This window comes from Podarcis pityusensis, assembly GCF_964106645.2.
Source record: "Podarcis pityusensis genome assembly, chromosome: 10".
Taxonomy (NCBI): Eukaryota; Metazoa; Chordata; class Lepidosauria; order Squamata; family Lacertidae; genus Podarcis; species Podarcis pityusensis.
This window is the reverse complement of record NC_138035.1, coordinates 698,936-711,546: the sequence shown is the minus strand read 5'-3', so window position 1 is coordinate 711,546 and position 12,611 is coordinate 698,936. Positions and strand designations below refer to the sequence as shown.

Sequence of the window (12,611 nt, the reverse complement as noted above, 5' to 3'; positions counted from 1 at the left end):
TGACTTCAGGTGCAGCAGAATTCCCCAGCCCCCCAAGGATTTGAGACCCATCAGCTTTCCTCACCTGGTTTAGCCGGCCGGTTGAAGCCGTTGCTTGAACCCCTGTTGCATGCTGACAGCTTCTGGAAGCCACAGGTGAGAGCTGAGTGCAGGGTGGGCACCAAGGGTGGAAAAAGGACCCCAGGAGGTGCAGGACATGTCCCCCACCAAAGGACCTACTGCTCCCCAATACCCCATGACATCTAGATTCAGGTAGGTAGCCGTGTTGGTCTGACACAGTTGAAATAAAAAATTAAAAAATAGTCCAGTAGCACCTTAGAGACCAACTAAGATTTGTTCTAGGTATAAGCTTTGGTGTGCATGCGCACTTCTTCAGATACACTGACACAGATGTCACCAGACCCATGTATATCGTGGGAGGGTGGGCTGGGGTTTTTCTCAGAAGGGTACTCCTACTACCATCTCCTACTACCCTTCACTATATGAGGAAGTGTGCATGCACACAAAAGCTTATGCCTAGAACAAACTTAGTTGGTCCCTAAGGTGCTACTGGACTATTCTTTTTTACTTCAACTGTGTCAGACCAACACGGCCATCTACGATTAAGTACAGTTATGTCCTGCTTTTCAGTGTCACTTTAGGATAGTCAGAAGACGGGCTCGAGTTCAGACAGCACATCATCATTATAAAGAACCATTGGGGTGGGTGTTTCCGTCTGGGATTCCCATGTGCCAGCTGCTTTCCTTCTGCTTCTCCTGCTCTCTCCATGCAAAGTGAGGCATGTAGATGGAGGTCCATCTCGAAGAATAGGAGCTTCCCTGAGCACCCATTCAGCTGACCCCAAGCACCAAGCCTTGTCACTAGTTCTCTGACTGACCCAGACCACAGTCCCTGGAAAGGATGTAGACCTGGGTCTCACATAATGGTCCACATGGACCTCCTGAGGTCAGCGGGACTGTGCAGGTGATTCATGAAGATCTAGAGGTGGAAACGGGGGCAACCACTTGATTTGAAAGGCAGTCTTAGAGTAAAAATTCTTGCTAAATGTAGTTTTTATCAATCTCTTTATCTCTTCATAAATCATGTTCCAAAATCTTTGTATCTCTAGACAGGACCACCACATATGGTAGTATGTTCCTATCTGTTCCTTACATCGCCAGCACTTCTTATTATTTGATTTATTTATTTTTGCAAGTTTTACAGGGGTCAGGTACCACCTATAGTACATTTTCATAAGATTTTCCCTTATAAGGATTCGTTCCAAATATTGGGTTTGATCGTATGTCGCAGGTCCCTCTCCCATTTTACTGTAATTTCTTTGATATCTTCCTCCTTTCTTTGCCAATTCAAAAGTACATTTTAGAAAGTGTCTTTTGATTATTATATAAAATATCCTTCTCCAGATAGGATATTTTTTTGTCAAATCTTTTGGTTCTTTTATCCTTTTCAAGGGCGGCTTTTAATTGATAATACTCCAGCCAGGTTATTCCCTTCTGTTTCAATTCGTTTAGGCCCTTTATTTTCGGATCACTACTTGTTTCCTCTACTAAATCCTTATATGTTAGCCAATCGCTGTTCATATTGTTACAGTAAAATCTGGGTGCATGGCTGCTCAGCCACCCAGCTCGTCGGACTAAGTCCGCGGGTCCCTGTGGAGGAAAATGAGCTCAGCCGGATTCAGGAGCAAACTGCGGAAGATCCAAGTTTATTGCGCAACAGGTTCAAGGTGAGATTGAACCGCGAGAAAGGGGTGACATGAACTTTTGAAACTTCCCTCCATGTCCCAGAATACAGTGCAAAAAACATCCCAGTTACATCATGAATACATTAAGAAGAGGTTGGGTTACACAGATTACATCATGAATACATTAAGAAGAGGTTGGGTTATACAGGTTACATCATGAATACATTAAGAAGAGGTTGGGTTACACAGGATTAACATATGGAGGAGGGAGGGGGGAATATGCAGAGCTGGAGATATGCGCAGATAAGCACATCCTGATGAGAAGACTATGGTCCATGTACTGGCATTGCCCGGAGGAAAGGCTTGCCAGAGCGATTTGACAGGATTAGGGTCTTGACACCTTGCTTGAGGGATTATGGAGGACAGGGGAGGTGTGATGGAGTCCTAGAGAAATTGAGCAAATTGGCATGTTGATTTTCTATGAATTTTATAGATTTAGTCCCTTTTGACATTGACAATTGGAAATAAATGGATATATTGTAGTGAAGAAGAAGGTGAAGAAGACATGCCCCCCCTTCCGTTTCAATACCGTATTTTTCGCTCTATAACACGCACCTGACCATAACACGCACATCGTTTTTAGAGGAGGAAAACAAGGGGGAAAACATTCTGAATGAAACAGTGGATGTATCATTTTTGTGCTTCATGCTATGGCCACAGACATGTGATCTCATGGTGAATTTGGGGTGACCCAATGCAAAGATCCTGAGAATCCCTGTGGATCCAGGCTTTGTAACCACATTTTTGCACCATTGCAGCCCCAGGCAACAGTGGGTGCGTGATTTTTTTGGTGCAGGCTGTAGCCATGGACATGCTATGTGATCTGATGGTGAATTTGGGGTGACCCAATGCAAAGATCCTGAGGATCCATGTGGATCTATGCTTTGTAACCACATTTTAAGTGGGGAGCGAAGGAAAAACAAAGAAGGGACATGAGAGGGGTGTGCAGAGAAGCAGCTGGCTAAGAATGCAGGAGAGGGATTTATCGGGAGGGAGGAAAGAAAGGCAAAAGTTTCCCCCCACCCAAGCACCCAAACCAGCCAGTTCGCGCTCTCTCTCTCTCTCTCTCTCCCAGCAGCACCGGAGCACAGAGAGGAATTAGAGACACTCTGCTTTCCCCTCTGCTTGCCTGGAGGGGAGGGGCTTTCCCTGCTCTTTGTTCCGTTTGAGCAAACACAGCAACGAAACAGAGGAGGGTGGGCAGTAAGACCCTGAGGCACAATGCAGGAAAGCAGCCGCTTCCTCTTTTCAGGTTTTCCTTCTCCGTGACTCGCAATTTGATTTTTGCCTGATTTTTTGGCTCCAGGGACCACACATTCGCTCAATAACACACACAGAAATTTCCCCTTCCCTTTTTAGGAGAAAAAATCTGCGTGTTATAGAGGGAAAAATACGGTATTCATCCTGTGAACTGACATAGATTCCATTGGTGACAGCCACCATGGTGTTTTGGTTACTACTGATTTTTTACTCCTCTCCCATACTTCATATAATGCTCTTCTCACAATGTGATTTAAAAATCCTTTGCGGGATTTAACCTTGTCATAGCCTATGTAGCCATGCCACCCGCACACAATATCCCATCCCTCTAGATCTAGGACTTCTGTGTTTTTAATTAATATCCAATCCTTAATCCATGTCCAACACACTGCCTCAAAGTACAGTTTAAGGTCAGGGACCGCGAAGCCTCCTTTTTCCTTCAACTCTGTTAGTAGCTTAAATTTTATGCGTGGTTTTTCCCCTTGCCAAATAAACTTGGCAAGGTCTTTACGCCTCTAATTATAGGTATTGTTTGGAACATAAAAATCATCTTTGGCAATACCATCATTTTAACTGTGGATATTCTCCCCCACAGGGATAAATTCAATTTTCCCCAAGTCTCTAATTCTTTTTTTATTTCCTTCCACTTCTTCTCATCATCATCATCATCATCATCATATCTTTATTGTCATTGCCCCCTTCGGGGACAACGAAATTACTTGACTGCTCCATAAAAACACTAATTAAACAATACAGTATAGTACAGCAAAGAAGATTAGATGACTTTCAAAGTCCAGGCTTCCCATTCAGGGCCGAGATCGCTCTGGAGAAGAAGCTGTTCTTAAGACGACTCGTTCTTGTCTTCATCGTCCTGTATCTCCGTCCCGACGGCAGGAGCTCGAAGAGACAGTGACCAGGATGCGATGGATCTTTTACTATGTCCAGTGCCTTCCTATGGCACCTTGTGGCATAAATCTGCTCTAAGGTGGAGAGTGGGCAGCCATCAATGCTCTCTGCTGCCTTAACAACTCTGCACAACCCCATCCTGTCCTGGGTAGTACAGCTTCCGTACCACACACATAAGCCATAAGTGAGCACGCTCTCAATGGCACAGTGATAGAAGGCAAGCAGCAGTTTCTGCGGAAGATGGTTTTTCCTTAGAATTCTCAAAAAGTACAGTCTCTGCTGCGCCTTCTTCACAAGCCCCCTTGTGTTGACACTCCAGGACAGATCCTCTTGTAATTCAATGCCCAATATAATTGTCCTTATATAAGTTTATATTCTTATTGGTGATCCTAACCCCCAAATAATTTACCTTATTGCTTACCTTTAAACCTGTTGTATTTTCCAGTTCCTCTTGTTCCAACTTACGTAAATTTTTCGTTAATAATTTGGATTTTCCTTTATTCAGTTTGAACCCAGAGACTTTCCCAAATTCTTCCAGTTGTGCAAGCGTTTTTTGGATACTTTCCACTGAATTTTCAGTGGTTACGATTACATCATCGGCAAAGGCTTTAATTTTGTAGTATCGAGTTCCTAGGTTAATTCCTCTTATATTTTTATCCTTTCTTATTGCTATTAAAAGTGGTTCCAAGGTGGCAATAAAAAGAAGTGGGGAGAGAGGGCTGTCTTGTCCCCCTTTCGATGCTGAACTCTTCGGTGATCTCGTTATTTATTAGCAATTTTGCTTTTTGGATATCATATATCGCCCTAATTACATTAATTATTTTCTCCAAACCTTTAAAGTTTCCAATAGGAAATTCCATGATACTCTATCAAAAGCTTTTTCTGCATCAACCAATAACATGGCCATCTTTTTACTTGCTTTCATTTCCACATATTCCAACAGGTCAATTATTATTCTTGTATTGTCTTTTATATGTCTATCCGGTAAGAAGCCCGCCTGGTCTCTGCTGATTATTTTGTTTAGAGTCTTTTTTAATCTATTAGCCATCACCCCAGCATAGATTTTATAGTTTGTATTCAACAGGGAGATTGGTCTATAATTTTTCATGTCTGTCAACTCCACTCCCTGTTTTGGGATTAGAGTGATCAGTGCTTCTTTCCATGATTGTGGTATATCTTTCCCTCCCAGTATATTATTCATTATTCTTTGTAATATAGGGAGGATTACTTCTTCCAGGTTCTTATAGTACAGTAATGTGATTCGTCAAGACCTGGCAATTTGCCACTCTTCATTTTTTTTTATTACTTGTGCCATTTCATCTATTTCTATATTGGAGTTTAGGGCCTCAACTTCTTCTTTTTCAATTCTTGGTAATTTATTTTGTTGTAAATACTCTTCCATTTTATGAACCTCTAAATGTTCTTGTTTATACAAATCTTTATAAAAGTTTAGAATGATACCGCATAGAGAAATGCTCCCTGATACCAAGATGAGGGATTCCTTTGGAATGCAGATAGAGAGAATTGATAAGAATAATGATCTGTTGTGAGCTTGACGGAAGTGTACAATAGATGAGCTTTCCTGCTTTGGCTCATTTTTCTTTTTCTTTTTCTCTTTTTCTTTTTTCTTTTATCTTTCCCATAGTTGCTTATGTTCTGTGTCATGTACCTCAATATTTTTTGTAGACTTTTTTCTTTTTTTTTTCATTACTATTAAGGAATATTCCTTTGTAATTTTGGTTGTCTATATTTCTAAGTACCTGTTTACATGTACCTATTTAAAGCAAAATAAAAGTTTTTAAAAAAAGAGAAGGAAAAAAAGGCAGTCTCAGAGGACAACGGTATTATAAGATCATTCTGTGTTATTAAATCTAATTGACGATTATGAAAGGTTGCTGATGCATTACTACCATTTGACATCATAGCATTTTCATTTCCTAAAAATTGGGAACATGGGGAGGACATGGGAGAATGTAGGAGATGTTGAAATAAGAGAAGGTGCTAATGGAAATTGATGTGTCCTTTTTTTTCTGTGTTCTCTTTACTAAAACCCAAACAGGATTTCCTTTCTGCCCACTCTGAAAAAGGTGGTGGAGAAGACAGAATTGCAGGGGACAGGGCACCTTTCGTTTCATTAGGAATAGCCATTAAAATGTGTGAAATGTGGAATATGCTTCACTGAATGAGCACACATAGTTCACATCAACGAACACAAAAAGGAAATAACCCATTTAAAGGTATGGAGTGCGGAAAGAGCTTCTCTTTCAATGCAAAACTTAGAACACACCTGCGGACTCACACAGAGAGAAAACGTTTTAAGTGCAGGGAGTGTGGAAAGAACTTCAGTCAGAGTGGAAACCTTAAATTTCACAAACGGACTCACACAGGGGGGAAACCATATGAATGCCTGGAGTGTGAAAATAGTTTTCATGATAGTGGAAACCTAAGAAGACATCAACAGACTCACACAGGGGTGAAATCTTTTAAATGTATAGAGTGTGGAAAGAGCTTTAGGGATAATGGAAAACTTAGAACACATGAACGGACTCACACCGGGGAGAAACCATTTAAATGTATCGAGTGTGGAAAGAGTTTTAGTAATAATGGAAATCTTAGAACACATGAACGGACTCACACCGGGGAGAAACCATTTAAATGTATTGAGTGTGGAAAGAGCTTTAGTGAAAATGGAAGCCTTAGGAAACATCAACGGACTCACACAGGGGAGAGACCATTTAAATGCATGGAGTGTGGAAAGGACTTCAGTCAGAATGGAAACCTTAGGAACCATCAACTGACTCACACAGGGGAGAAACCATTTAAATGTATCGAGTGTGGAAAGAGCTTTAGTACTAATGGAAGCCTTAGACAACATCAACGGACTCACACAGGGGATAAACCATATAAATGTATCGAGTGTGGAAACAGCTTTAGTAATAGTGGAAGCCTTAGACAACATCAACGGACTCATACAGGGGAGAAATCATTTAAATGCATGGAGTGTGGAAAGAGCTTCAATCAGAATGCAAACCTTAGAAATCATCAACGGACTCACACAGGGGAGAAACCATTTAAATGCATGGAGTGTGGAAAGAGCTTCAATCAGAATGCAAACCTTAGAAATCATCAACGGACTCACACGGGGGAGAAACCATTTAAATGTATGCAGTGTGGAAAGAGCTTCAGTCAGAGTGGACACCTCAATATACATCAACAGACTCACACAGGGGAGAAACCTTTTACATGTATGGAGTGTGGAAAGAGATATAGTGATAATGGACAACTTAGAAGACATCAACGGACTCACACAGGGGAGAAACCATTTGAATGTATCGAGTGTGGAAAGAGCTTTAGTAACAATGGAAGCCTTAGACTACATCAATGGACTCACACAGGGGAGAAACCATATAAATGTATTGAGTGTGGAAAGAGCTTTAGTAACAGAGGATATCTTAGAACACATCAACGGACTCACACAGGGGAGAAACCATTTAAATGCATGGAGTGTGGAAAGAGCTTCAATCAGAGTGGAGACCTTAGAAACCATCAACGGACTCACACAGGGGAGAAACCATTTAAATGTATCGAGTGTGGAAAGAGCTTCAGTCAGAATGGAAAACTCAGAACACATCAACGGACTCACACAGGGGAGAAACCATTTAAATGTATGGAGTGTGGAAAGAGCTTCAGTCAGAATGGAAATCTTAGAAAACATCAGCAGACACACAGGGGAGAAACCATGTAAATGCATGGACTGTGGAAGGAGCTTCAGTCAGAGTGGAACCCTTGATTTATGTCAACAAACTCACACAAAAGACAAACCATATAAATATCAGGAAAGTAGATAGAGGTTCACTCTTAGTGGAAGTTCAAAATCAACAGACTCATGGACATGAAGAAGTTTAAGAGTTGAAACCCTTCAGACCATCAACAAACTCAGAGAGGAGAAGCAGTTTAAATGAAAAGACTGCAAAAAGTGCTTTATTTATAATGGCGTATTTAAGGAACAGGGACTCGGGTGGCACTGTGGGTTAAACCACAGAGCCCAGGACTTGCCGATCAGAAGGTCGGTGGTTCGAATCCCCGCGACAGGTTGAGGTCCCATTGCTCGGTCCCAGCTCCTGCCTACATAGCAGTTCAAAAGCATGTGAGGTGCAAATAGATAAATAGGTACTGCTCTGGTGGGAAGGTAAACGGCGTTTCTGTGCGCTGCTCTGGTTCGCCAGAAGTGGCTTAGTCATGCTAGCCACATGACCCGGAAGCTGTACGCCAGCTCCCTCGGCCAATAAAGCGAGATGAGCACCGCAACCCCAGAGTCGGTCAAGACTGGACCTAATGGTCAGGGGTCCCTTTACCTTTACCTTTATTTAAGGAACATCTAGGGACTCTCACATGGGAGAACCCATTTAGATGTATGGAGTGTGGGACGTCATCCTCTCAGAGTCCACTCTGAGCAATGAACTCAGCAGGAAATCATTCCTAAAAACAAGAGGTATATGTGAAGTTCTGGTGTTTATATGTAAAACAGTATAATAATGAAATAATGAAGGCAGCATCTCACAATGGTGAGTATTATTTTAGATGAAAGTACCTTTGGTTTTTGCTCCAAACTCTGTCATTCTCCCACCGCATGATCTCCAAGCACTGCTTCTTCACCAGAACTTCATCGCTGCCTCCTGCGGGTCATGAAGAATACTGAAATTGAATGGGATATTTCCCCCCAAGCCTAATTTCAAGAGGGGGAAGAGGGGCTGTAGGTACCAGGGAAATCTCCTGGTGGGGGCATCTTCACTCTTGAACCCCATGGGGCAACCCCAGAGCTCCTGCTCTTTCTGGAGTTTGGGGAAGATAGCATCCAGGGAGACTCCCCCTCCTGCTGTGACCAGCTCCCCTCTCCCCTGGTCTCCTAGAGCACACAGGGAAATCCAGTTCAGACCCCATGAGCCTGTACATGATATTAAGAGCTGTTGTTTTTTTGTCCCAACATGCACCACTTTAATCTCATTGACAATGAGCTGTATCTGTTCATTCACTCCCTTTGAAGAAGTCCTTTTGGAGCTCCTTGCAATCTCTTTCTGTTTGAACAACCCTGGAAAATTTGCTGCCATCAGCAAACTTTGCCCCCTCCCTGCTCCCTCCTAAGTCTAGATCATTTATGAACAAGTTGAAAAGCCACAGGGGACTCCGCTTCTGCTCCTCTCCATTCAGAGAACTGTCTGTTTACTCTCTTGGTTTTTCAGAAGGAGGGCTGCCTTCCTGGTGGTGGGATGGCGATGAGCCGAAAGAGGGAGAAAAGGGAGCAGACCGGAAGGGGAGGTGTTGCAAGCTGAGGAGGAAACAGGGTTTGGTGAGCAGGAAGAGTCTGGGGCAGAGAGCAGTTCAGGCTCAGAGGGAGGAGAGGAGGGGGCCAGGAGACCCAGAGGAGGCCGGCTGCTGAAGCATCCAGGGAGACTCCGACCAGCACATGCCTTTGAGTCTGGCGGTTAGAACTCTTAGAATGTGGGGATCCCATTTTTCAACCAAAGCCAAAACCAAAACAAAAACCCGCTAGCCTTTTCCCAGGTCTTTCCTGACCTGACAGTCGTTCGTCTTCTCTACAAAGTCCTTCTCCCTCCCTTTACTTACCATGGGGTCCCACCAACCTTTTCTGCCTCTTACACGCTAGGGAAAAGAGTCCCTTTCCATTGGACGCCTGGCAGCCCAGTGCCAAATCCGGCTGCTCCAGAGAGAACGGAAAGGAACTGGAAACGCCCTTGCGCTCTGAGGCGCACCAGTCACTTCCTTCCGGATCTTGGTGCTGCCGGTGCAGCTGCATTTAGGAGAAAAAGAGAAATTGGAAACCGAGTCCAAGTCCCTTGCTATCCAAAGTGGCCACTTGGACCAGCCTTGGGGCGTCTTCCTTGGGAAAAAGGAAAAGTTTCAGATCCCAGGTTCCCCGACAGGGAATGAGAGCTTTGATTGGCGTTCTCCCCTTGCAGTTAATTGCCTCTCTAATTGCAGAACCCCAAGTCTCCCGTTCTCCCCTCCCCCTCCTCGCTACCTCTTGCCAGGAAGGCTGGGAGTGAAGACCGTCAGCAAAAGAGACAGCCAAGGATGAGAATCTGGGTTGCTCGGTGTTTCAGAGAATCCCGCCCACAATCTTCTCCATTCCTAGACTCACGTCCGCATGCGCTGCTCCTGGCCATCCCAGGGTCTTTTACTAGATTAATTTATGGCCGGTCTGGGGCTGAAAATAATCTACCAAAAAGCTAAATTACTGACAAAAAGCCTCACAATGGAAGAAAAAAAAGAACTTCAAGAAAAAACAGGCCTGGAAATTAAAAATAAGGTTAAATACCTAGGGATCTGGATTTCAAATAAAAGTTTAAATGTATATGAGAATGATTCTAGTAAAAAATATATGGAAAAAAATATATGGAAACCTAGACCAAACTCCATCCCTCACTCTGGGGAAGAGTCTCGGTTGTGAAAATGAATATCCTCCCCAAAATGATTTTCTTATTCCAAACAATACCCATTTTAGGAGAAATGAATTGTTCTAAGGAGTGGAAAAGGGAAATATCTAGATTTATATGGAGTGGAAAGAAACGGAGAATTAAACACCAGTTATTAACAGATCAAAAGGAGAGAGGAGGTTTTGCATTGCCAGATTTGGAATTCTACCATGCGGTAGCAGGATTGGTTTGGATAAAAGACTGGATTACACTAAAAGATATGGACCTATTAGACTGGGAAGGCCACGAGAATTGGTCTGGATGGCACACTTCTTTAATATACGGAAAGGTGAAGGTCCACGGGATTTTTGAGCCATGTGATAAGAAAATTGTGATATAAAATCTGGAAGAAATATAAAGGACTACTTGAGCCAAAAATACCCTTGTGGACATCACCAAGAGAAGCCATATACTCATGTTAGAATAGTTACAACTAGCAAAACTGATGGGAAGAGTTAGAGGAGTATTGAACCAGAAAATATTTGGAGAATGGAGAATATTTGAGGATTATAGAAGATCATATTGTACCAACCACACCATATTAGCAGAACTTGAGTGATACTTGTAAACACAACAAATGCTGTTTGTGGAGTAGACTGGAACAATATTAAAGAATATAAAACTGTGGGGGAAAACAACGGCAGTATAAACAGTACCATGAGAATGATTGAAAGTCTCATTTTGTCAGAAATCTTTTTTATTTAATTAGGAAGATTAAGTTTTTTTATGCACATAAATCTGCTTTTTCTGCTTTCCTTTTTCTGTATTTTCTTTCCTTTTTTCTTAATTGTTTTTTCTTAATTGTCTTTTTTGCAGTATGAGATTGTAAATTCTTTGTATATGTGTGTAGTTTAAATCAATAAAGATTATGTTAAAAATAAATCAATTTGTGGCCGGCCTGATGAAGCGTTGCTTTCTCTGGTTAGCCCTGCTGGAACTCCAGTTCTTTCCAGACCCTGGGGTCACTAGAGGACTGGTGGCTCCTCCTGGCAAATGGCCTGGTGTGCGCTGGATCACCAGTCCTTCCGTGCCCCCAGAATTCGTCCAACCGAAGGTCCCATCTGGGGTGCCATCTGTTGTAAACAAAAGCTGCCCTTCTTCACTTATGGGGGAAAGAAGAGCCCTTTATAGAGACCCTTGTAGGTTCTCCATCGGTAGGAAAAAACAACAGAGGCAACCAGAGAATATTGAGAGGCAAAGCAGCTAGTAAGCCTGATCTTGATTGATCTGTTGCAACAGGGTGCTCCCCTAACACGCAGGAAAGGAGGAGGACCCAGAACAAAGGTGTGCCTGCCTTTATATAGACATTTTAAATTCCCTGCCCTGGAGCTCCAGACCACCCCTCCATACATCATACATACATCACAGAAGGGGTGTAACCCCAGACCACCCCCCAGAAACATCATACCTACATCACAAAAAAGGTGGTCTACAACAGAAATTTGAATGTTGTTGTTTTTCCTGTCTGCCAGGTTATCTGATAATGCCTTATCTGATTCCCTTTCCTGGTAGTCTGGCCATTCCATTGAGATGGTGATTTCCCAATTCCTGAGACAATGGGAAGGTTCCCTCACCCCCTCCCTCCTTGCAGAGTAAACATTTGGTCAGTTTGGGAGTCAAAATGGTTTCAGGACGGTCTACCTATGCTGCTCCAGACATGTGGTTGACATATCTATGTATGTGCTTGGTTGGTAAATTTATGAACATTTATTATATATATAAGACCTTAAATTTTTTATTACATGATTCATCCAGACCAGCCTTTCACATGATGAATTCTGCATTTATGTTAAATAAGCAGGAAGACAATATACAGCCTTGTCGTACTCCTTTCCCAATTTTGAACCAATCAGTTGTTCCATATCCAGTTCTAACTGTAGCTTCTTGTCCCACAAAGAGATTTCTCAGGAGACAGATGAGGTGATCAGGCACTCCCATTTCTTTAAGAACTTGCCATAGTTTGCTGTGGTCAACACAGTCAAAGGCTTTTGCATAGTCAATGAAGCAGAAGTAGATGTCTTTCTCCATAATCCAGCACATGTTTGCAATTTGGTCTCTGCCTCTTCTAAATTTGGTTCCTCTGCCTCTTCAAAATCCAGCTTGCACTTCTGGGAGTTCTCAGTCCACATACTGCTTGAGCCTGCCTTGTAGCATTTTAAGCATAACCTTGCTAGCGTGTGAAATGAGTGCAATTGTGCAGTAGGTAG

The 12,611-nt window shown here is 42.7% G+C and overlaps 3 protein-coding genes across 5 annotated transcripts in view; 2 read left to right on the top strand and 1 right to left on the bottom strand.

Annotated features, from left to right (window-relative positions):
- The window catches only part of LOC308486237 (uncharacterized protein), a gene marked incomplete at its 5' end in the record, with an annotated part of 28,907 nt that extends 19,919 nt beyond the window's left edge, over positions 1-8,988 (top strand). Inside the window, one exon of the mRNA XM_081022809.1 lies at positions 6,886-8,988. Coding sequence (XP_080878935.1) covers positions 6,886-7,655 — 770 coding nt within the window. The 3' untranslated portion in view covers positions 7,656-8,988. The remainder of the gene's footprint in view (positions 1-6,885) is intronic.
- The window catches only part of LOC308486270 (uncharacterized protein), a 230,383-nt gene that overhangs the window by 90,424 nt on the left and 127,348 nt on the right, over positions 1-12,611 (bottom strand). The window lies entirely within an intron of this gene.
- Positions 1-12,611, top strand: part of LOC308486225 (uncharacterized protein) — a 117,447-nt gene that overhangs the window by 80,798 nt on the left and 24,038 nt on the right. The window lies entirely within an intron of this gene.